Genomic DNA, 25,659 nt, shown 5'->3' with positions numbered 1-25,659 from the left:
CCTCACAGATAACTGGAGGAGATTCTCTTCATATTACAGCAGTGGTAAAACTGCATGAGTCTTTTCAAATTTACCAAATAATAGAATGAGATCTGTAAACACCATACAGGAGCTTACAGTGAATTTTCAGGGGATCAAGGTATTGGGGATTAAGTACACGGCCTTGCCCGTGCTCAGCAAGACTTTTACTACTGAACTGTATCTTTAGCTCTTGCTTTTTGTTTTTGATATGTATCTTAGGCTGGGCTTGAACTCGTGATCCTCCTGGCTCAGCCCCCCAGTGCTGGGATTATAGCTTTGTGCTACCATGATCAGGTTTCTTTCTTTCTTTTTTTAAATCTCCCATATACTTTAAACCATCTTTACATTACTCATTATATACTGCATTTGATTAATTTTAGTTGGGAAAAAATTGGAAACCAAACATGTAGCTATGCATTAATCTACATTAGAACTGAGATAAGATGAGATATCATAAGAAAGTCATATTTCTCTTACTTTATGACTTGGGGAAGGAGGGAATACAATTATGTCAGAAAAATTAACATAAATCCCTTAAAAGTATACAGAACTAACACGTAGCCCTCTAGTTAGTAGATATTGCATGTTACTGCAGTGCTGATTTTAGAATGTCTTGTTGGATGAGTGAGGTCTTGCTCTGTTACCTAGACTGTCCTGAAACTTCTAGTCTCAAGCGATCATCTTAGTCAGCCTGTCTTTAATGTGTATGGGTGTTTTATCTACATGTATGTCTGGGTTACCACATTCATGTCTGATGTTCGAGGAGGCCTGAAAAAAGTATTAGATCCTCTGAAACTGAAGTTAAACCACCATGTGGGTGCTGGAAATTAAACCTAGGTCTTCCTGAAGAATAGCTTTTGCCTTAATCACTGAGCCATCTCTCTACACTCAAATGATTTTCTAAAACTAAAATTTTAGTATAAAAAAGGTTTTAAACAACATGGGTTTTGTTATTAAGTATTCATACATGTATCATGCCTTGCCCATAATCCCACTCCCTGTACTTCGTGTCTTCCCCTTGTCCTATTCTGCTTCCTCCCCTCATTTATGCCGTATGTATGTATGTATGTATGTATGTATGTATGTATATATACACTTCTTATTTTTGGTCTTTTTGAGACAGGGTCTCTATTATACAGCTCTGGCTGTTCTGAAACTCTATGTAGACCAAGCCATCCTCAAGCTCACAGAGATCCACCTGGGATTGAAAGTATGCGACACCACACCCTGCTTCTTGGAATGCTTTTTATTTTCTATTACATTTATTGGGAAGGGAAAGCATACGTGGTACAGCACGTGTGGGAGGTCAGAGGACAACTTAAAGAAGTTAGTTCTTTTCTTCCACCGTGTGGTTCAGTGATCCAACTCAGGCTGGTAGACTTGGTGGCAAGCACCTTTACCCATTGAGCCATCTCACCAGTCCTAGAAAGTTCTTTAACTGGACCATTTTATCATATACTGTGCAGGTTGTTTATGACAATTTAATTGCCTGGGCAGAGAAACCTGTCTTGGGCATGGGGAGCAGTTAATGGTGTTAAGCGTTCCAGGTAGGGCCTGAAGGAAAAGCAAGGCAGAAAGAAGCTTGTTTCAAAGGTGGAAATAGCAGTGCTGTCCTCCTGTAGACTAATTTGGATTCTTCTGATCTCTCAGCAAACTGTAGTCATATATTTTACTTCCTCCAGGAGCCTAGGAGAACAGCAGACAAGTGTGCATGGGAAAAGCTCTACTCAGCCAGCTGAGAACAGCAGTGTTGCCATGACTCCCACCTATGTGGACAGCCCACGCAAGGTAAGGGTGGCTCACCAGCTGGGGACTGATGCGGCGTGCTCTCCAGGGCCATGAGTGCAGGATCAACTGTGCTGATGCTGGAGATAAACTCTCCCTCAAACCCTCTTTAGGTTCTGTTACCCTTCATCACAGAACCTTCTCGTTCTGGCAGAGTGGATTTCTACTCAGGCGCAGTATGCGAATCACACAGACTGAGATCTGACGTGAGCTTTGCCGTTTGCCGTGTAGTTTTTCTCCAGTGTCCCCATTCACTCTACTGGAGGGCACTGGAAATCCCTGAAGCACAGTCCGCACAAGCCTGTTCTGTTTTGATCACACAATTCCTATTCCTTGTTGGTTTGGTTGAAGACTCCTGAGAAATACTTGGAAAGAAAAACGCAAACAAAACTTTGAGACTCTAGGCCTTTGTTAGGCCTAGCAAGTGCAACAGAATGGCAGACAACCCTAGGTCTGACTTTTGTGTCTTCTAGGAAGTTCAGACGCATTATTTTGTGTGGAGGGTGAGCTGATTCTGTGGTCTCTTATCTAGCTTTTACTAACTTAATATTTATTAATTTTACTCATATCATAAAAGTTTTCCATGTCATTTTTTAAGGTTTTTTTTTTCCTTTTAAGTTTTAGGTATTCAACCAAAGCCTTTTACACGCTAGGCAACTAGTCTACAACTGAACTAAACTCTCAGTCCCTGAGATATATGTCGAAAGTAACTTGTGCTAGAGCTTAGAGGTAGAGCATTCAGTTTACATACTCAAGACCTTGGGTTTGGTTCCCAAACTACATACACACAGAAAGCTTGTTTAAAGCTTGTTTAAATCTCATCTTGGAGGTAAATTTTAGCTGGGTGTGGTAGGGCATGCCCTTAATCCCAGCACCCAGGGAGCAGAGGCAGGCAGGTCTCTGTGAGTTGGAGGATAGCCTGGTCTACAGAGTGAGTTCCAGGATAGTCAGAACTATAGAGAGGATCTGGGGTAAGGGCAGATTTACCAATTGTATAGAATTTAATCTATGGTATGTAAAATTCTAAATGGTGCTAATGAACTTCTTTAAGGCAGTTATTTGGCTATAGATCTGATTAATTACCTTCATATAAATTACTAGAATTATACTCTAGGGATTAAAATATGAGAGAAGTATCAACCAAAACTGTAGGCAGCTTGGAGGCTGTGGAACAGAGATCAGCAACTCTGTGTGGATTTAAGGCTTCATGGCAAAATAAAGGTACTGAATAAGTACTTCAATAACCATCTCAAATCATAAAGGCTATTCTTTGCTCATAGCCTGTGAAGACCAGGTGAGTGATCAGATCTACTCTTTTTTTTTTTTAAAGATTTATTTATTAACTTTATATACATATACTGTAGCTGTCCTCAGACACACCAGAAGAGGGTATCAGATCTCATTACAGGTGGTCATGAGCCACCATGTGGTTGCTGGGATTTGAACTCAGGACCTCTGGAAGAGCAGTCAGTGCTCTTAACCACTGAGCCACCTCTCCAGCCCCCAGATCTACTCTTTAAGTGGTGGTTTACTAACCCTGCTCAAAGGAATATCTTTAGATCCCAAAGAGAGTCTATGTACAAAGGAACTTTCTTTTGGCCCAAAACAAAACAAGACCAAAAAAACCCCTTGGTCTCGTTTCTGTGGCATAGGTCTTAGTATCATCAGTGCCTCAGGTGTTATATTCAGGGATGGCTCATGCCTCCCAGGCCTTTTCTGACCTCTATACATATGTCATTTCTCAGCGTTGGAGATGGAGCCTAAGGTAAGGTGGGAAAGTAAAGAGACTGTAGGAAGGTTGAAGTGCACTCGAGATCACAAACTGGGCTGCTCCTCAGGATGCTCACTTTCCTCATCTGACCTCTGGAAGCCATGGTGCTGGGGTGTGTCTTCCAAGATTAGAGAACCAGACGCAAAAATCCCACGAGAAGCCCTGCAAGCATGCCTGGAAAGCACCTCTTCCGGTGTCTATGATACATCTACATTTTCAGCCATGCCTTTGCACGGTGTGCTTCTGAAGTCTGCAGTGGCTGTTAGGAGATGCTGGCGTGATGATAAAAGAAAGGAACACAGGGGTTGGGGATTTAGCTCAGTGGTAGAGCGCTTGCCTAGCAAGTGCAAGGCCCTGGGTTCGGTTCCCAGCTCCGAAAAAAAGAACCAAAAAAAAAAAAAAAAAAAAAAAAAGGAACATCAAATGTCTCCATTATTTTACTAGAACTGAAGGAGAGTAGCAACCTTGGTCAGTTGCCACTCCTGCACTGATGACAGTCATTCCTGCAAGGCAAAGGCTTGAAGGACCAGAAGATCATTGAGACTCCTCTTTGTCCTTTTACTTTTCAAATGCCTCAGCATTTAAACCCAGCCCTAAGTAGAGAGGGGCGACTGCTTCAGGAAGCCGGAGCATTAGTGCTGACTTTGACTCGTTACTCAGGCAGTAGAGGAGCAGGTACTGCCGCCTTTAACCCCCCACACGCACAGATTACGCAGGGCTTTTCTCTTGATTGATTCTTTGCCACCACATTCAGTAACTAACAGGCAGAAGACATATTAGGTTCCAGTGTCTCTCCTAGAGGGCTGTTACCCAGGCAGAAGGGCAAGATGTCTCTGTTCCCTACACTGCTTTGGGGCTGTCCCTCTTCCTTGCACTGATCTGAAGGAAGTCAGAAGCATTCAATCCGTAGGTACACAAGGAGCTTGGCTGTAGCTTCCAGCTCGTGTGCCTTTGCCCACGTGGATGGTATTTTGCTGACTGAGGTGTGGTTTCTTGCTTGTGCTTTGCATTTGGATATTGTCTTTCTGGGTCAGTCCTGCTCCCTGTTCCAGCCCCACCCTATCCCCCCACGTCCTAATTTTTCTTCTTCCCTCCTTGTTTTCATTTATTTATTTACTTGTTTTTCATCCCCCTCTCCTGTTCTCATACACAATCCATTTCTTGGCTCCCTTGCACCTGCTGCTGCTGCTGTTGCTTCCTCCTCCTCTGACTTCAGGACGGGGCCTTCTTTATGGAGTTTGTCCGCAGCCCACGCACAGCATCATCTGCCTTCTACCCTCAGGTTAGTCCAAACTCCTGCCTGTGCATGCCCATCCTGTTGGCAGAAGGCTCAGGCTGGCCTTCTGTTTACCTCTGAGCAGATAAAATTGGACTGAATCTAAATTTGAGGGGCAGCTGAAATTGGCTTTGTCTCTAAGGTGTCTTGGTGTTCACACAGCAAAGGAGAATGGGAGAGATTCCTGTGCGAGGACAGCCTGCCACACCTGCACCAGACCATTGCTTCTCATGGCTGCTGTGTGGGTCACTCAATTGCCATGAACCTCATTGTCGCCACATTGCATCCTCTGCCCCCTTATATTTTATAGGCATCATGACGTGTGTATTTAAGGACTGAACACTTATTTTTCTCCTCTTCATACAGCCAAGATAAATTTAAAACAGTATGGCAGGAAATGGTGGGAAACAAGAACCCCATCATTTATAAATAGGCATGAGCTATATCATAGGCTAACAGTGTGTGGTCCCACAGCTCACTTGCTCTCTGACCTTCATTTATTTGGGATGAAGTCATCCAGGCCTTAAAATTCTTTACCTACCATATGCCTAGCACACCATCTCATTTCACCTTAGAACATAACCTAGCAGTTAAGTAAAAGTGTTACTCTGGTTTATAAGTGGAGAAATAAAGGGCAAAGAAGTTGCTTTCTACAGTACAGAGAACTGGGATTTAAACCCATGACCCACAAAACTTCACTCCAAACCCACTGTGTAATTAGCACTAGTAATTACTGTTTTTACTGCTCTTTGAAGGCAAATAGGGCTCCCTGCTCTTTATGGAGGTTTCTAAGTATTATATGAAACTGACTGAGCTGTAGAGAACTAGTAACAGAGATCTGAAAAAATGACCAGGGTTATGCAAAGTGGGTCTAGCTAAGGAGAAAAGGACTTACTTGTCAGGCTCAGTAGAGAGGGTAAGGAGTCCTTCTTTACTGAATCTCAGAAAAGCAGCTCACTGAGCTTCCACTTGGCCAGTGCTTCATAAATAGAATCTTTGTAACAGCCTATGATGGTGGGAGGTCAGTGTCATAGGGGAATTAGTGATTCTACTCTACCCGTTTGAATGAGACATGTTTATCTCTCCTGGTGTTGTAAAATCTAATCCTCACTGTAAGAGGAAATAGTAACTTAACAGTGATTTTAAATGGTGTCATTTTGAGTATTAGAAACAACAAACGTTTTCAACAAATTACATGGAGTGAGTTCATAACAAGCTTATTTCTGATCATAGTGCAAATAAGCTTTTGTTAGTCATTAGAAACAGTAGAAAACATCTATATGTTTAGAAATGAACACACTTCTAATCTTGCATATGTAAATGAACAGCATGAGCTCTAATCATTAGTCATGATTAATTAGAATTAGTATAATTGGCCCTCTACATCCATCCATCATCAACCATAGATCAAAAATATTGGGGAGGAAAAATTATGTCTATTCTGAACAGGTACAGACTTTTTTCCTGTAGCCTAGTCTTCAGACAGTGTAATGTAGCAGCTGCTTCATAGCTGTTCTCCACTTTAGGTATTAAAAGTCAGTTAGAGGGGCTGGGGATTTAGCTCAGTGGTAGAGCGCTTGCCTAGCAGGCGCAAGGCCCTGGGTTCGGTCCCCAGCTCCGGAAAAAAAAAAAAAAAGTCAATTAGAGATGATTTAGATTTATGCTAGTATGTCCAACCCGCATGTGGGCTTCATGTGCTACAGGACAGCTCTGAGTTCATCCCGATATGAAATCATATAATTTTTTTAAAATTCTGTGTTTTGTTTTGTAACTGGACTGTGTGATTCTAGTGTTTGACTTTGTAGGTGACCTGTGTTGTGTTGAAATGTCAGAAGGTTGAACTTGTGAATGCACACAGGGTGACTTGCATAGATAGGTTATCCACAAATACTGTCATTTTGAGAGATTTGATCGTCCATGAAGAGGAGGGTGAATGGCTGTGATCTAAATATACCGTATTCATGTATGAAATTACCAAAGAGTAATAAGCAATATGCATTAATTGACATAATTCAATTTTAGTCACACTTTGCTGTAAAAACACCATTACCTCCAAGAAATGAAATCCCATAGATGAAGAAATAGATTCTAAAACATAATTGGTTCTAAAGTACAGTTTGTACAGAAGCACCTTGACATTGTACCAAAGCCAAGATTTGTAAGTAGCTTTCTTGCTCTACCATATTTTAGAACATTTATGTCACATGGTTTTGTTTATTTTATAATAACAAAAATAACAAGAACAAAGGTGTGCAACCGTATGCAGAAAGAGTGCTTAGGGACTTTGGTAAGAGTCAAATTTTAACTTATCTGTCTTTTTTGTTGTTGGTTTTAAGACTGGGCCTCTATAAAACTCTGGCTGCTCTAGAACTCACACTCTGTAGACCAGGCTGCCTTAAATTCACAGAGATACATTTGCCTCTTCCTCTGAGTGCTGGGATTAATGGTATGAGACACCACACCTGGCTTTATTTACACATATTTTTACAGCCATTCACCCTCTTCTTCACCCTACATCTCCCTCACAACTTCTCTTGGGACTCTTGCAAAGGTAGGTGTGTGTGTGTGTGTGTGTGTGTGTGTGTGTGTGTGTGTGTGTGTGTGTACGTGTACATGCATGCGCCCGTGTGTGCACATGCACATGCTGAGATAGGGTTTCACTCTGTAGCCCTGGCTGTTCTAGAACTCACCCTGAAGACCATGCCGACCTAAGAGATCTGCCTGCCTCTGTCTCCAGAGCACTGGGATTAAAGGCGTGAGCTACCGCTGCCCAGCCCTTTCTTTTGTAATAGCCCACTAAGTCTAAGTAGTGCTTCCTTCTTCCCTGTATAAAAATATGTCTGTGAGGGAAACCCAAGGGAAAAACAATATAGGGTAAGACCTTGTAAAGCACCTACAACTTTGAGCTAATTTCAGCTCTAAGCTTCCTGTAGCCAAAGTGTGGGAAGCAGCTTCCTGAGGTTCTGAGTGGTCAGGAAAAAAAGACAACACCGTTTTCAGGAAAACATGGCTTTTTCTGGTGTAGGACCTGAGCAAATTGTCCATGAAAGATAGGATATGTGTAATACAGAGCAGAAGTCAGGCATTCAAGGCAAACCTGGCCCACCATTTTGCTCTTGTAAATAAAACTTTCTGGGACATACACAGGCACACATACACCACCTCTTTTTGCCTGTTGTTCCTTTGTTTTTGTTTTGAGACATTGTCTCACACAGCCCATCTAGTCTGTTCTGGAACTTACCATGTAGTCGAGGATGGTATTGAACTATTGATCCCTTGGTCATGTGTTCACCACCACACCCAGCTCATTTTGTTACTTTGCTTTCTTGGGTTGGTTGGTTTTGGCTGTTGACTCACGAATGGCTGCTTCAGTATTCTTCAATATTCTTTTTTTTTTTCTCTTTTCTTTTCTTCGGAGCTGGGGACCGAACCCAGGGCCTTGCGCTTGCTAGGCAAGCGCTCTACCACTGAGCTAAATCCCCAACCCCTTCAATATTCTTTTTTAAAAAGAATTATTTATTTTATGTACATGAGTACACTGTCGCTGTCTTTAGACACACCAGAGGAGGGCATCGGATCCCATTACAGATGGTTGTGAGCCACCATGTGGTTGCCGGGAATTGAACTCAGGACCTCTGGAAGAGCAGTCAGTGCTCTTAACCACTGAACCGTCTCTTCAGCAACATACTTCAATATTCTTATGAAGAGTTGCAACAGAGATGTAGCTCACGAAGCACAACGTGTTTAATAACTGGAAGATGTTGGCCTGTCCAGAGCCTCGGTGGTGGCTGTGCACCGATGGTGCCTGGACTGCAGCTGCCTCTTGCTCTACTTCTCTGGGTGGTGATGGTACCCATTGAAGCCTATGTGGTCGGCTTTTTTTGTTTGTTTTGTTTTTCTTAAATCATTGAACCTTGCAGTGGGAAAGTACAGTGATTCTGTTAGAGCCAGGGCAATTCTTTATTTCGTGGAACAGCTGATAATATCTAGAAACATTTTAAACACGTCTGTGTGTAGCATTACTGGCATCTAATGTGTGGGGTTGGGGCAGTGCACAGGCCACCCTGGGACAAAGATTCATTGGATCCCAGGTGGCCGTAGTGCTGAGATGACAAAGCCTGTTGAAAAATAGGTATTTACATCATGTAACAAAATATCTGATAAGAGAAGGCTCTGTCTGGAGGACTTATTCAAGAACTGTAAGTTGAGGCTTTTATTGTTTTGCAGAAGTGAGCTGAAAGGGTTAGTCATTCTTTGTAAATATTTGGTCTGAGATGTGATTATTAGTGATGCCGTGGGGATGTAGGTGAGTGGGACTTAGTTCTGCACTTTAGGAACCTTAAATGCAATGAGACAAGCAGACCACTTTCCTTCAGCAGGCTCACTCTACCACTTGGAAACCATCGTGGTGATAATTAAGAAACATTAAGGTAACTTGCAGGTCTTGACCCCTTTAGGGGTCAAACAACCCTTTTGTGTGGGGGGTATATATCAGATATCCTGCCTAACAGATATTTACATTGCAATTTATAACAGTAGCAAAATTGCAATCATGAAGTAGCAATGAAAATAATTTTGTGGTTGAGGGTCATCACGACCTTAACTATATTAAAGGACCGTAGCATGAGGAGGGTTGGGAAACATGAAGACCTATTGAGGTGGGTTTTTAGCCAGTGAAATAAGGAACCACAGGACCACAGAACTCATAGTACTGTACAAAGAAAGTTATTTGACTGAAAGTGTAGACTTGGTGAATGGCTGACATTGTGTGGAGATCACAACTCAGACAGATATTCTCTAGCGTTAGTTCACAGTGTGTTGGCTCAGAGACGTGTAAGATTTCAGAGTAACAGGGTAACTAGGTTGGAATTGGTTTTTAGAAAGATGCAAGCGGATGTTAATGGCTCATAGGTGGTTCTCAGGAGAAAGGCTGTAGTTGTAGGCCAGTTACGATCCTATTCCTCCCTCCCAGGTAGAGGGAGAGACTGACCTATGCATGTGAGTTTCCCAAGGGGAGGCCAGAGGGATAGGCCTCTCAGGGTGAAGCTAGAGTAGAAAGCTTGCTTAGAGATGCCCCTGAGGTTTTAACTGTCAAAGCTGAATGAACCACTGACAGGTACCGGAAGGCTGCCAGGGTAGATAAAAAGTGCCTCCTGGGATGCCCACCCATTTGTCCTCTCCAAATTTCTTTTCCTCCTCTGGCTCTCCTAAGATCCTGACTTCTCTCTTCTTTGTTTCTTTTTTGAGGCAGGGTCTCATTATGTAGCTCTGGCTGACCTGGAACTTTCCATGTAGACCAGGCTAGCCTCGAACTCACAGAGAGCCTCCTGCACTACTTTGCCCAGTTTTCTGTGTTCTTTTCACAGGGAGTGTCCTTCAGTGTCTGTCTTGTGGTTTGAGTCTGGTACTGAAGCTATGACTGTGGTTCTAGGGTTACTGTGATTGACTGGCTTCTGTCTGCCTTGGTTTAGAGGAAGTGAGTCTTTAATTTCTCTGACAAGGTAGTATACCCAGGACTGGGTGTGGTCTCTAGACTCTTGGCTCTTCCACCAGGGACCAGTGGGGACTGAGGATGGAGAAATGGAAAAGACCCTATGTATAAGTAGCCTTACTGTACGTGCATGAATATGTATAAAATGTGTGTTGACTTTATAAACCAGTATAGCTTATTTACTGTTTACCTTTGGATAATTTTGGATCCATGTACTAACTTTTTACCCTTCTGCAGGCATCTGTGGACCAAACAGCTCCTCTGGTGTTGGACAGCACCAGTTTAGGGGTCAGCACGTGCCAGTCCGTGGATAGAGGCAATAACCAGACCTTTGGGAACTCCCAGAACATAGAACAGGCCTTTCCCTCTACAGGCTCTGGAGACGGCAGGTGAGCTGCAGAATAACCAAACTGACACTCTCATTGGCTGGGAAAGTTTAACCAAAAGTGTAGCAGTTGGGAGTCCAAAGCTCTTGCCATGTTCTAACTGCTCCAAGTCATGTGGGACTTGAAGGATTCAGTACTTACGACCAAGTGGTAGGGTGTAGGATCTGAGTTCTCTCAGAGATGCTGAAAGTATCAGACATCTTGTCAGTTCTGTTCATAACGCCTTGCACAAGTGCAGGCCGGTCAGGAAATGCACTAGCAGTGGATCAGGATCAGTCACAGAGAAGGGTACTGTCTGTGCCTCATTTGCTTAGTACGCGTCCAAGCTTTTCTTTTTTTTTTTTTATTTTTAAAGGCAGGGTTTCTCTATTATGTAGCTCTGGCTGTCCTGGAACTTGCTCTGTAGATCAGGCTGGCCTCAGACTCACAAAGACCCACTGCCTCTGCCTCCTGAGTGCTGCTGACATTAAGGTAGATGTCACAATGTCGCAGTTGATGGGATGGCACAGTCTGTAAAGACACTTGCCTTGCAAGCCTACTGGCTTAAATGTGACCCTGGAACCTATGCAAAGGGAGAAAGAAAGAACTAACTCCACAAAGTTGCCAGTTTTGAGAAAGCTTTTTCTGTCTTTCTTGGCTGTGTTTGCTTTGTGGCAGTTCTACTTAGTCTGTCCTTACTGAGTCACTATCCTGACTGAGCAGATCTTGGCTGTATGATCTGAGAAGGTTGACTTTCACAGCCCTCTCCCTGAGGTGAGGGTAGCTGCTGCTCTTGGATACTCATGAGCTGGTCCTGTTGGCAGGCACTGCATTTCCTTATGTCATAAACTCTGCACTGATGTTGCCTCTGCTACGTGCACCACTCGGTGTTCACTTTGGCTTGTAGAGGAGATGCTTGTTCAGGCCTAACTCTTCTCCTCTAACGTCTCTCAGGCTCAAGTCCTCAGCATACCCAGCTGTGGAGGAGATTAGAGGGGCTGCAGAGCGTGCATGAGGAGAGGAAATCTATGTGCTTTCTCATTGCTCAAGAGGGTCGAGAAGCAGGGTTTTAGGGTTTCACCATGACCACAGCAACTCTTATAAAGGACAACATTTAATTGAGACTAGCTTACAGTTCAGTTTAGTCTCTTGTTACCATGGCCAGAAGCATGGCAACATAGAGGCGGACATGGTGCTGGAGAAGGAGCTAAGAGTTCCATATCCAGATCCACGGGCAGCAGGAAGAAATAGTGAGCCATTAGGCCTTGCCTACCACCAGTGACTCACTTCCTCCAACAAGGCCACACTTACTTTAACAAGGCCACACTTCCTAATAGTTCCACTCTTAAGAGCCTATGGGGCCATTTCTTTTCAAACCACAGGTAAGAAGACCAGAAATGATGCAGTAGACAAAAGCAGGACCCAAGACTGAAAATTAATACAGTGTACATCCCATTTCATGACAAGGAGCTTAGCAACGGATCCAGCTGCGTTAGGAAAGGCTGAGTTGTCTGCCTTACAGATGTTCTTGACTAGAGGGCCATCTCCTGACTGCATACTTGAACTCAAACTCAGGGTTAGAAGGAAGTTTTCTTCAAAGGTTTCTGAAGGCCTATTCTAACCCTGAGATTCTGGTGTAGGTTTTGATGGTAGTGCTGGACATTAACCCATAGTTTGAGATTATGAGCTACTACATTGAGTCCTGAAACACCCACAACCTCCGCTTTGCAAATAGGTACTCAGAAGATTGGAATAGGAGAATGGGGAAAGTTTAAGGAATTTCCAGTAGTGCTGAGTATTAATCTCTTTTCTTTCAGATTATCCCCATCCGCCATCTCTGTGATAGGTCTTTCCAAGTAGCCTAAGTTGATCTCATGATCCTCCCAACTCAACCTCCTGAGTGCTGGGATTATAGGCGTGTGCCACCACAGCAGCTCTAAGCATGTTTGAATCACTGTCACACCTTCATGGAGAACTTGGCAGTGGGTGGTCAGAAGATCAGGACTTTGTAATGGGACTCACTTGAGTGCAAATCTGGACTCTGATGCTTCCCGCCTCTTGGACCTCCATCCGTTCTCTTAGCTAATTTGACTCGCTTTAGTGTTGGCTAGCTTTTTAGGTACCACATGTGTACCTCGGTGTACATGTTAGCCCCAAAACACCTTGAAAGACATGAGTAACGCTGTCCCCCTTTTCAGGTAAAGAAATAAAGACCAAGATAATTCAGGGTCTCATAGCTGTTTACTGATAATTCCAAGGTGCTGTCCTGTAAGCTCTCACCTAAAATTATCACACAGCGCTCTTTGATTGGATAAGGTTAAGTGACATGGGAGACAGCATCAAGCAAACCAGAGCAGCCTAAGATTTCTAGGAAGCGTAATTTTAATGGAGCAAGAGATGTGTTTCAGTGCAGAACGGCTACCATGCTCTTCAAAGGACGTGAGCCCCAGCACCCACGTTCCTGAGTCACAGCTGCCTGTAACTCCAGCTTCAGTGAATCCAAAGCCTTCCTCTGACTTCAGAGGCAAGCACATAATAAAAGAACAAACAAAAAGGGCAAAGTGATTGAAGAGGGAGGTGCCTTTGAGGTGCTGTGTTTAGATACAAAATTACTTTGCCTTTTCAAAGTGTGTAAGGTCTTAGGTTCAATCCACAGCACTGAAACTAAAGCCCATTCATGGCACATGTGTCACATTGTTCCGTTCTGCTCTGTGTTACAGCTCTCAGCAGCACATAGCCAGCTCTCTGACATCGTCCTCTACCCTGGTGGAGATCCTGGAAGCCATGAAGCATCCCTCGTAAGTGACAGGGCACATTATGAAGCAAGGGCAGAAGGTCCCTAAGGGAAGGCTTGCTGTGGTGGTGTGGGTGGGTACAGTTATACCTTACTCTACTGCTCACCAGCTGTGAGCCATCGACCAGTTACCTGACCTCCCGTTCATACAGCGAGAGGGTTTTATTTCATTTTATTTTAGACAGGGTTTCTCTGTGTAGCCCTGGCTGTCCTAGAACTCGCTCTGTAGACCAAGTGGCATCAAACTCACAGAGATCCACCTGCCTCTGCCCCCTGAGTGCTGGGATTAAAGTGCTCCACCACCGCCCAGCTACAGTGAATTTTTAGAAATTACATTTTACTTATTTATTAGTGGGGAGCTAGAGGGCAGGCACATGGGTGGGTCTGGTATGCTGCAGTTACATATTGGCAGTCAGAAGACCACCTGTGGGAGTTGATTCTCCCTCCAGATGTCCTATCAGAAACTGACTTAAGTTGTCAGGTTTGTTGACAGGCACCTTCATGTACTGAGCATCTTGCTAGCCCTTACCTTGAGTTTTTACACACATGGTTACTACAATGATTAAATTCTCATGTGAAGTACCTAGTGTAATGCTGACAGATAAAGTTTTCTCTAAGTGTCCCTTCCTCTCTCAGTTCTTCTATCCTGCCATGGGGTTTCTCTCGGTCTAGGAGTAATTATGTGGAGCCCTCCCTTGGATCCCTTATTTCCCATCTTTCCCTTTTCCTTATGGCCACCGGCACGTGTTCCCTGCTCACTCGCTGGAGTCAGGACAGGAGTCCAGCTGCTGTCTGAGCAGAAGGGCCTTTCGCCGTGCTGCTTCATCAGTGCGGAGGTCGTACACTGGCTGATGAACAATGTGGAGGGGGTCCAGACGCAGGCGATGGGCATCGACATCATGCAGGTGAGTCAGCGAGGCGAGACGGGGTTTGTCTGCTCAGACCCTGTGATCATGGTCTGTCACGGAAGGAGTTGCCCATTCCAGTAACGAGATTTGCAAGCCACGGTGAGGATCTGTTTTCAACACACGTTAGGCCTCTCTGGAGTTGATGAGCAGATGAGTCCTCCTTTGAATACACTTTGAAAACCTTAGGGTTGGAGGTGATAGCACAAGTCCCTAGCAGTGCTGAGGAAGTGGAGGCAGGAGGATCATAAGTTCATAAGTTAGAAGCCATCCTGTTCTACATAGTGAAGCCTTGTCTTAGAAATACATCAACAGGTGTGTGTGTGTGTGTGTGTGTGTGTGTGTGTGTGTGTCTGTGTGTCTGTCTGTCTATGTGTGTGTGTCTGTGTGTCTGTCTGTCTATGTGTGTGTGTCTGTGTGTCTGTGTGTGAATGTGTGTACACACACATTCTTTGATTTTAAAGTTTGCCAGAATTTATTGTTTGAACTGAAATATTTTGGACAAAGTCTTGTTCTTGTCCCTCAGAGAAATATCTGTCAAAGATTTTTCAGGGAGTGGTCCCCAGCCCCAAGCCCAGTTTTGCCCTGATAATGCCTGTGTATCCAAATCCTAAGTCCGAGTTCCAGGCTCTGCAACAGAGGCATCTTCACATGGCAGTACAAGGCACCAGACGAGGAGTGTCTTCATCTCCTGTGCCTTGTTCCTGACAGGGCCGCCTCATAGTGCTCACTTCCATATCACCGAGACTTGTATGTGGCTTGGCACATAGTAGGTACTCGGGAGATTAATATCACCGAGTTAACTCACTGTTGAGCAAACAGAGCAGAAGAATGAATAAGGTCAGTTGACTGGGCTGGTTCACACTGTGTTGTCCATACTGTGCTCTGCAGGATGTTGTTGAAAGGCTGGCTTTCATCACTGCATGTAAATTTAATAACTAATTTAAATAAGAATGCTGTCATCGGTTCACTCTTTGGAGATCTTGACATGCTATTTTGCCTAGCTTTTTCCTGATAAACTCCCATCTCCTTGAGCGCATTGCTATTGGTAAAATGACAGGCTGTTACAACAATTTAAGGGAAATGAGCTGAAGGTACACATGCCAGTGTAGATAGAGAAGTGTCAGAAGCATATCAGTAAGAACAAGTTGATAAACGATCCAAGTATTATACCTTTATTTAAATTTAAAATACTATAAAACCTCATTCTCATGTCAATACATATGTACATAAAACTTTTTAAAATATATATACTTGGGGGTTGGGGATTTAGCTCAGTGGTAGAGCGCTTGCCTAGGAAGCGCAAAGCCCTGGGTTCGGTCCCCAGCTCCGGAAAAAAAAAAAAAAAAAATATATATATATATATATATATATATATATATATTTGAAACATTCACTCAGACATACATGTACTCACAACATAAACAAATAAATTTTGGGGCTGAAGGGGGATGGTGTGTTGGTTAAGAGTGCTTATTGCTTATCCAGAGGACCAGAGTTTGGTTCCCATATCAGGTGGCTTGCAACCACCTATAAATCCAGCTCCAGAGGATCCAATTCATAAAATATAAATAAATCCTTTAAATAAATGAAACAAATGTTTTTAATTTAAAAAACATGCTTGAGAACATTACTTGTATTAGTTACTTTTCTATAGCTGTGAACAAGGCCACATAGTAATAAGAGAAATAAGTCAGGCTTAGTTCTAGATTAATATCCATGATGGCTAAGTGAAGGCCTGGTGGCAGGAACAGCTGAGAGCTCCACTCCAGCAGAGCAGGAGGCAGAGTGCATATTGGTGATGAGCCTTCCCCTAGTGATACACTTTCCTCCACAAAGCCATGCCTCCTAATCCTTCCCAAACAGTTCTACCAACTGGAGCCCAAGTATCCAAACATATGAGCCCATGGGGGCCATTCTCATTTAAACCACCACATTTCTTAATTGTTTATTTCTGGGAGAAAAAAAGAAGATTGGGACTTAAAAGAATCCATAGTTTTGTTGTCGTATGTATCTTTTTTTTTTAATGTTTTGTAAATGTGTGCACCAGTAATCTGCATGTATTGCCAGCAGAGGTCAGATTAGATTAGTGTATTAGAGTCCCTCAAATTGGAATTAAAGGTGGTGCTGAGCCACCATGTGGGTTCTGAGAGCTGAACTGGGGTTCTCTGGAAGACCAACAAGTGCTCTTAACCACTGAGCGAACGAACTCTCCAGCCCTATGTTCTATATATTTTTAATTTATTTTTTTAAATTTTATGTGTTTGAGTATTTGCTTGCATATGTGTTTATGTCCCACATGAAAGCCTGGTGCCAGAGAAAGCCAGAAGATGACATCTGATCCCCTGGAACTGGAGTTATAGACAGTTATTAGTTACCATGTGGTTAGTAAAAATTAAACCCTGGTTCACTGGAAGAGAAGTCTGTGCTTTTAACCACTGAGACATTTCTCCAGCCCCTGTTCTGTTCTGTTCTGTTCTGTTCTGTTCTGTTCTGTTCTGTTCTGTTCTGTTCTGTTCTGTTCTGTTCTGTTCTGTTCTGTTCTGTTGTTCTGTCTTTTTGAGACGGTCTCTCTCTAGCCCTGGCTGTCCTGGCGCTCACTGTAGACCACGCTGCCCTGGAACTCAGAGAGATCCACCTGCACCTCTCTCCTTGGTTAAAGGCATCACCAACATGCCAGATGATTTTTTTAAATAGAGTTGATGTCAGTGTCGTAGTGCTCCCTTATCTCAGTCATTTCCTAAACTCTCAGTTAACTGTGGGAAACTGACTTAAAATATTTACTGGAACATTCCAGAAATAATGTTTTAAATCATGTTTATTATATGTGGTATATACTATAGCTCCATTATATTACTAGTTATCATTAGTATCCTATTATGCCTAATTTATAAATTAAAAATGCAAGCGTAGGAAAAACTCTACTATACTAGTCATTCTTTGATATCTGAGGATAGATTCCAAATTTACTGTAGGTATCAAAATCTACAAATGCTCAAATCCCTTCTATTTGTAATAGGCCATGTAGGCCCTCCCATACATTTATTATACATCATTTCTAAATCCAAATAAGATGTCAGTGTACTGCTTAAGGAATGGTAATGGAAGAATCATCTGTGTGTGCTCAGTGCAAATGACTTTTCTCTTTTTTATTTCTTACACATTCCTTTTTTAAAAAATTTCATTGGTATATATTCATTGTACATGGTATTAGGTCACAGTAAGATATTTTCATACACAGGGCAGTAGTGGTGCATGCCTTAATCCCAGCACTGGAGAGGCAGGAACTCTATGAGTTTGAGGCTAGACAGCTCTACAGATCAAGCTCTTCCGGGACAGCCAAAGCTACACAGAAACACTATCTCAAATAAGTGAAAGAAAAGACCGTTCTTTTTCATAGAAGCTTATGGCGTACGTTACACATGTCTCCATCCACACTGCTGCTTTCCTCTTGCCCACTCACTTCTGTCTGTCACCTTTGTTTCCCTAGGACACATAGAAGATGTCGGAACCTCAGTCAAGAGAAAGCTCAAAGCATTTCTTTTGTGGTTGGCTTAATTAATGTGATTATCTCCAGTTGTGTCAATATGTTGATTTTTATTGTGGATGCGAGTGTGTATGCATACCACATTTCTTTATGAATTTCTCTGTTGATGGGCACTTCAGTTGGTACTCTAGCATACCTCCTGTGAATGGTACTGCAGTAATCATTGCCGGGCAAGCATCTCTGATATTCTGACGTGGAGTCCCTTGGGTAAATATCCAGGAGTGGTATAGCTGGGTCATGTGGTGGATGTGTTTTCTGATCTTTTGAGGACCCTGCATATTGATTTCCACAGTGGCTAGAGTAGTTTACATTCTCACCAGCAGTATGCATCCACTTTTGCCCTCATCATTGCCAGCATTTGTTACTTGCTTTATTGAATTTTATCAGTGTTTATTGTGTGTGTGTGTGTGTGTGTGTGTGTGTGTGTGTGTGTGTGTGTGTGTGTGTGTGTTTGCAGAGGCCAGAAGAGGGCCTCAGGTTAACTAGAATTGGTGTTACAGGTGGTTGTGAGTGGCCATATGGGTTCTGGGAATCAAATCCAGGTCTTCCATAAGAGCAGACAGTAGTAGCTCTTAACCACTGAGCCATCTCTCTCCAGAACCATTACCTGTTTTATTTATTCTTGTGAGGTTTTTTTCCTAAACATTTTTTAAACAAAGCATTTATTTTATATATGTGAATGCACTGTCGCTGTGCAGACACACCAGAGAAGGGCATCAGATCCCATTACAGATGGTTGTGAGCCACCATGTGATTGCTGGGAATCGAACTCAGGACCTCTGGAAGAGCAGTCAGTACTCTTAACCGTTGAGCCATCTCTCCAGCCCTTTATTTTTTTATTGGTGTGTTTGTGTATGTGTGTGTCTGTTAAGCAGATGTATTCAGGTATTCATAGAGGTCTGTCTGTCTGTTTGTCTGTCTGTCTCTGTAAGCAGATGTATGTAGGTATTCATAGAGGCCAGGAGAGGGTGTCAGATTACTTGGAAGTATAGTTATAGGTGTTGTAAGTAAGCCCCCTGACATGGGTCTTCTACAAGGGCTCTTAACTACTGAACCTTCTCTTCAGCCTGTTACCTCCTACCCCTGGCTCCCCAAACACTGAGACTGCAGGGATGTGCACCATACCTAGTCACGATGACTGCCCTTCTAACAGGTAGAATCTATAGGTAGTTGTTTGTTTGTTTGTTTAACATAAAAAACTTTATGTATATTGGTGTTTTCCTTACATGTATGTCTGTACACCACATGTGCACCACATGTCTGCACGGGCCAAAAGAGGATGTCAGATCCTATGCAACTATAGTTGCAGACCATTGTAAGCTGCCATGTAGGTTCTGGGAATAGACTCCCAGTTCTCTGAAAACCAGCCCAGCCCCTCTCATGTAGATTTAATTCATTTTCCTCTAAACATTTTTGTCATTAATTGGCTATTTTGTATTTCACCATTTGATAACTCCATTCATTTCAGTTGTCCATTTACTGATGTGGTTGTTTGATTTTTGGTCATTCATTTATCTTTTATTTTTAGTTCTTTTCAAATTTTAGACATGTCAGATGTGTAACTTGCAAAGGTTTTCTTTGTCTGCAGGCTGTCTGTCCACTCACTGTCCCTTTGCTGTTGAAAAGCTTTTTAGATTAGTTTGTAGTCTCATGAAGTCATGTTTGTCCGTTGTTAGATTATTTCCTGGGCCTTATTCAGGAAGTCCTTGCCTATGCCTAGATCTTACGTGTTTTCTCTGCCTCTTTCTCTAGGAGTTTCAGAGTTCTAAGTCTTGCATTAAGGGTCTTGACTCAGTGGGAGTTGATTTTTGTCCAGGGTGAGAGATAGGGATCTAGTTTGATTCTTCTACAGTGGTGACGCAAGCTTCCCAGTCCTGTTTGTTGACGACTGTCTTCAGTGAGGTTTTTTTTGTTTTTTGGTTTTTTTTTTTGCTGTTTTTGCAAAAAGCATGTGGTTGTGTGTCCTCACCATATTTCAGTAATTGGTGTGTTTTGTGTGTGCCAGTGAGTGCTATAGTACAAGGTCAAATACGGTGGTCCCTCAAGGTCAAATATGGTGGTCCCTCAGCACTGTTCTTTCTGCTCAAGATTGCATTGGCTGTCTATGCATCCATACAAACTTGAAGATTCTTTTCCTACTTCTGTGAAGAGTGATGTTGGAACTTAATGGGATTGCATTGAATCTGTAGACTGCTTCCGGTTAGTTAGGTACCCTTCATATTAATCCTAATCCATGGGCACAGGATTAAAATGCATAAAAAGAATTTGATGACATCTTTTCTCTTTCTGTTTTTGTGGAATAGTTTAAGAAGCACTGGTTAGAAAAAAAAGAACTAACCAGGAGCACTGTTATTAATTACTTTTTTAAAGCCCTGTTAGATCAGCAGTGAACCAAGATGACCTTGAAACCCTCATCCTCCTGCCTCCACCTCCCCAGTAGGATTACATGGGTATGCATCACAACTAATTTTCCTTTGGGGATCTTGGGAGACACTCCCTGAAGAGTGTTCTGCCTAGCAGAATGTTGAATTTATTGAGGTTAGATGGTTATCTACTTGGATGGTTTCTATATGTTCAGAATGTTTGATGAAATCCATACATTTCTACCTTAGAACAGCTTCCGCTTTACATAGCTGTTGTCTGATGGGGATCCGAGGTGTGAACTCAGTTCTCCAGGCACTCAGCTACCTCGACTGCTATGTACAAGCAAGGGCTGTTGCTTTAAGACGTCAGCTGCAAGAATTTCAAGTTTTCATTGTCTTTCCTAGAAAATGCTGGAAGAGCAGCTCATAGCGCATGCATCTGGAGAAGCATGGCGAACCTTCGTCTACGGCTTCTATTTCTACAAGATAGTCACGGACAGAGAGCCCGAACGAGGTCAGAGCCAAATCACACACGGTTGCCACGGGGGCGAGTGCTTTCCTAATCGTTCTCATCACAATGCATCTTTAGCTCTGTGCAGCTTTGTATTTTGAGTTGACATTCTGCTAACTTCTTTCAGCATTTGTATGTATTTTAAACATAAGTGAATAACAATGCCGATTTTTCAAAAAGATTTATTTAGCTATTTTTATGAGAGAGAGAGAGAGAGAGAGAGAGAGAGAGAGCTCACACCTGCACACACAAACGCCTGTGATGCCGGTTGGCATGTATGTGAATGCAAGTGCGTGAGTTCGGGTGCCCACAGAGGTCAGAGGTGTTAGATTTTCTTGGAGCTGGAATTATAGGCAATTATAGCCATGTAATTTGGATGCTGGGAACCAAACTGAGGTCTTCTGCAAGAGCAGCAGGTACTCTTAACCACAGAAACATCTCCTTAGCCCAGACAGTGTTTTTTTCAATTGAACATGGGTCCTCTGCAAGAACGCCCAGTGCTTTTGACCACTGAACCATCTCTCTGGCCCCTTCCCTTATTTCTCTAAATCATGCCCAAATAACTTATAACAACTAATAATATAGCACTATTGTGTCATACTGCGTTGTTCAGGAAACAAGAAAAGTTTGGTCATATTCAGTGTAAATATTCTCCTGCCCCCCCCCCCAATACTTTCCATGTATGTGATTGAATCGTAGATGTACAGCTCATGAGTCCAGAGGGCTGAATGTTTGCAACTGCCTGTTGCTTTTGGTTCTGAGATAGAACCCAAGGCCTATGCACATGAGGCAAACACCCTGCTTCTTAACCATGTTGTAACCCCACCCCTTTTTAGTGAAGAAAGGGATTTCTCCAGTGGGGAACAATTTCTAGCATGAGTCTGTCTAGGTTGCATAGCAGAACTCAGACCAGCCTCCACAGTGTATGAATCTCAGGTGCATGGGGCCTGGCTGGAAGTGACTGCTTCCAACTGGCAAGTCACTTCTCACCGCTGGGTCCACACCTGAGAAGGTATCGCTGGAGCCGTTGACTGTACACTCTTGTCAAGATAGTGTCTAAAAGAAAAGAAAAACCCACAACAGCTTATGTCCTGAAACTGACAAGATTTTTTTACTCGAATTAAAGCTAAAATAAAATTAGCCTACATAACAAAAGCCATTCGCAGTATTGAACAACCATCACCTCTTCCTTGTTAGCTGTCATTGTCCAACCCCTCCATTTCCAATCGCTCTCTTTGTAAACACTAGTAGGTTTTTGTTTCTACATATGCTATGTGTGTAGAGTTATAATAATACGTAGGCTTGTACACCCGGTTCCTTTCACTTAGCACAGTGTTTTCAAGGTCTGTCTGTATTGTAGCACATATCAGTCAGAAAATGAGCGTTGTGATAAGGGACCCTTTACTTCCCCCTACGTTTTCCCAGTGGCTATGCAGCAGCCCTCTGCCCCATGGCACACAGCAGGAGTGGATGACTTTGCCAGCTTCCAACGCAAGTGGTTTGAGGTGGCCTTTGTGGCAGAAGAGCTTGTGCACTCCGAGATTCCTGCCTTCCTCCTGCCCTGGCTACCTAGCCGGCCAGCCTCTTACGCAAGCAGGCACAGCTCCTTTAGCCGAAGTTTTGGAGGACGGAGCCAGGCAGCTGCACTGTTAGGTAAGTTGTCTTTGCAGCCTGGGAATAGCAGGTAGCCGGGGAAAGGGTGGTTGCTGGCCCTCTAGCATGTAGAGGCCCTACTTAGAACCACAAGAAACGTGTGTGTGTGTGTGTGTGTGTGTGTGTGTGTGTGTGTGTGTGTGTGTGTGTGTGTGTGTGTTTGTGAGAAAGTCACACTGTGTGGTCCTGGCTGGCCTATAATAAACATAGATCTATTTCCCTCTTCTGGATTTAAAGCAAAGGTTCTCAACCTCTGGGTCAGGGCCCCTTCAGAGGTCAAATGACTTTTTTAGAGGGGTTGCCTAAGACCACTGGAAAACAGATATTTACACTATGGTTCATAACTAGCAAGATTAGTTATAAAGTAGCAATGAAATAATTTATAATTAGAACTGTGTTAAAGGATCATAGCATTAGAAAAGTTGAGAATCGTTGGTTAAAAGCATATGCCATCTTGCCAAACAAGAAAAAATATGTTTCTAAGTATAGCTGGATGTAGTGACTTCACCTTTTCATCCTAGCACTTAGGAGGCAGAGGCAAGAAAATCTCTGAGTTCAAGGACAGCCAGGAATACATAGAGAGACCCTGTCTCACATACATACATACATACATACATACATACATACATACACACACACACATATACATACATATACATACATACATATACATACATACACATAATACATATACACACATATACATACATACATACACAAATACACATACATATATACATATACATACATACACACATATACATGCATACATACACATACATACACATAATACATACACACACATATACATACATACATACACAAATACACACACATACATATATACATATACATACATACACACATATACATGCATACATACACATATACATACACATGCATAAACACATACATGCATATATATATATATATATACACACACATATACACACACACACACACACACACACACACACACACACACACACACACGACTTGTTCTGGCCAGATGAAATTGGTAGTACACATCCATAATCATAGCACTTGGGAGGCAGAAGCAGAGCAGGAATTATGAATTTGAGGCCAACCCAGGCTGCATAGTGAGGCCCTGTCCCAAAAATGGAACCAGTTTATTTATTTGCTAAATAAATAATGTATAACTTCAACACTTGAATTTTTCCTCAGAAAAAAACCCAAGATAGTTTACAGAATAGAAAGACCAGAGTTTCACTAGTGCCTATGATTAGATTGAGGTTTTTGTTTGTTTTACTGTTGTTTGGAATGGCTTTTTGTTTGTTTGCTTGTTCCTTTTTTAAAACTTCTGATGCTCACTCGGAGGTAGCCGTTTTGAAATGCCTAATGTTGGTGCGTGGACCCTTGGCTTGGCCTATGGTGGCTCCCACTTCCCCATTCTTATTTAAGTCACTGAGCTGGGTTGCTACAGAGGCATCCGAGTCTGGAAGATACAGTACCACGTGCCTTCTGCCAGAGCACAGGCCTTCTAGTTTTCTATGACAGTCTGTTAGATCTTGGAGTCAGGAGAGACTGTTACATTCCTCTAACCAAACTTTTTCCAAAGCGTTCCTGGTGAATGTAGATGAAACTAGCGAATTTCTTTTTTCAAAATTCCCTTCAGCCTGTTGAGGTTTGCTCCATTGTAATGAGGCAGCTCTGACTGTGAGGGCTGAGCTCCAGTGTTCTTTCTCCTCTGGTGATATTGATCTGCTCTCTAGGTCATTAATAACACCCTAGAATGCTGAGCTCGTTTCTCCTCTGGTCCTGTGCATATTGATTAGCCTTCCCGTGTAGGTAGCTGCAGCTTTGCCCATACTGCAAGCTTCTGCACTGTCAAATCTTACCCTGAGTACAGAGCCAGTGCAAGAGCAGTTGCTACGTGGCTGACATTTCCTCAGGTGGCCCCCAGACTCACCTCGCGCACACATAACGGAGCTGATCATGGAAGAGAGACGCTGGCAGTCACTGCTGGTGCTCATCTGGCCTTTGGTTATGACGAGCTTTCTGAATCTGGAGGAATATATTCATAGTGTGCCAGCCCAGACAACACAGCTTTCTGTGGTGTGGAGTGTTGAGTAAATTGCTCCTGAGAGTGTCATAAAGCAGGAACACGAAGCCCAGACAGAATCCAGCTTTAATGAACGTTTTAGTATCAGAGTGAACAAGTAGATACCAAATGTGCCTCAAGTGCTCAGAAGCCACAGATTGAAGCTCATGTCATAAACTAGGAGGATAATGGGACAGAAAATAGAGGAGACACAAGCAGCCAGAGGAGAAGGCAAGTGAGGGAGCTTTATAGACCTTTCCGAGCCATGTGTTTCTTGACTGGGCTGCTGTATCAGTTTGCACATAAGGAATTAAGCTAGGAGACATGAAATGTGGTTTTTCAGAGACACGCGCCTGTGGCTAGAATTGCAGAAGCTTGGCTCTTCCAGCTCCAAATCAAGAACCTTGCCCATTCTGCATGCGCTGGTACTGGGAGATGTCTGTTTCCTGGAGTGCCATTCACTACCCCAGCTAACGCTCTGCCTTCCAGCAGCAGCTCATTGAAACTGTGAGTGACAGGAGCCACTCACAACTTCTGCCTGCAGAACCTGGACCCACGCCAAGATAGGAGAACAGATCCTGATTTATAGAAAACCTACCTATGCCGGGTGTGGTTATTGGCCACGGGGACCAAAGCCCTATGTACATGCTTCATTGTGAGGTTTCGTACCCTGAGGAAATATTGTAGAACCTAATGCCTTCCTGAGCTAAAACCAGAAGAGGAATACTTCCTCCTCACTGGTCTGGCTGTTTTTCCTGTTATCTGTGAGTCACTGTGAAGTTCCTGTGTACAGCCTGGTTGAGTTTGAGTTCGTGATGATGGTTAAGATAGCATCCCTCTCTCATGAAAGAAAGGAAAGGATTGGCTAAGGAATCAAACTGCAGCATAATTGGCTAAATCTAGCTTATGATTTTTTTTTATAACTGGCCCTCCTTTTCTTTAGATTTACAAGTATTTGTGTGATGTGCATACATAGAGGCCACAGATGACCCTGGGTGTCCCGTATCACTGTGCGCCTTCTCAGTCCTTTGAGGCAGACTGTCTCCCTGAGGCTTGTATTATCTCAGCTAGGCCGGAAGCCAGCAAGCTCCATCTGCCCCCTTTAGAGCCGTGGT

The 25,659-nt window shown here is 43.1% G+C and overlaps 1 protein-coding gene and 1 long non-coding RNA gene across 34 annotated transcripts in view; one reads left to right on the top strand and one right to left on the bottom strand.

Moving 5' to 3' along the window:
- The window catches only part of Depdc5 (DEP domain containing 5, GATOR1 subcomplex subunit), a 130,616-nt gene that overhangs the window by 89,635 nt on the left and 15,322 nt on the right, over nucleotides 1-25,659 (top strand). For 21 of the 32 annotated variants that reach the window (XM_063273168.1, XM_039091988.2, XM_063273171.1 and 18 more), the window contains 7 exons: nucleotides 1,704-1,809; nucleotides 4,794-4,859; nucleotides 10,582-10,733; nucleotides 13,430-13,507; nucleotides 14,276-14,408; nucleotides 20,724-20,832; nucleotides 22,255-22,482. In XM_063273168.1, the coding sequence (XP_063129238.1) occupies nucleotides 1,704-1,809; nucleotides 4,794-4,859; nucleotides 10,582-10,733; nucleotides 13,430-13,507; nucleotides 14,276-14,408; nucleotides 20,724-20,832; nucleotides 22,255-22,482 (872 nt within the window). The remainder of the gene's footprint in view (nucleotides 1-1,703; nucleotides 1,810-4,793; nucleotides 4,860-10,581; nucleotides 10,734-13,429; nucleotides 13,508-14,275; nucleotides 14,409-20,723; nucleotides 20,833-22,254; nucleotides 22,483-25,659) is intronic. The other 11 variants (NM_001107229.1, XM_063273173.1, XM_063273174.1 and 8 more) reach the window with 1 other exon arrangement.
- LOC134481862 (uncharacterized) overlaps nucleotides 19,126-25,659 on the bottom strand; it is a 30,987-nt gene continuing 24,453 nt past the window's right edge. Inside the window, exons 2-3 of one of the 2 annotated variants that reach the window (XR_010057726.1) lie at nucleotides 24,413-25,659; nucleotides 19,126-21,885 (exon numbers count right to left, since the gene is read on the bottom strand). The exon at nucleotides 24,413-25,659 is cut by the window's right edge and continues 4,573 nt beyond it. This is a non-coding gene — a long non-coding RNA (uncharacterized LOC134481862). The remainder of the gene's footprint in view (nucleotides 21,886-24,412) is intronic. The other variant, XR_010057727.1, reaches the window with a different exon arrangement.

The sequence above is a fragment of the Rattus norvegicus genome, chromosome 14, assembly GCF_036323735.1.
Source record: "Rattus norvegicus strain BN/NHsdMcwi chromosome 14, GRCr8, whole genome shotgun sequence".
Taxonomy (NCBI): Eukaryota; Metazoa; Chordata; class Mammalia; order Rodentia; family Muridae; genus Rattus; species Rattus norvegicus.
The sequence above is the reverse complement of the archived record's forward strand: the minus strand, read 5'-3'. Positions and strand labels throughout refer to the sequence as shown.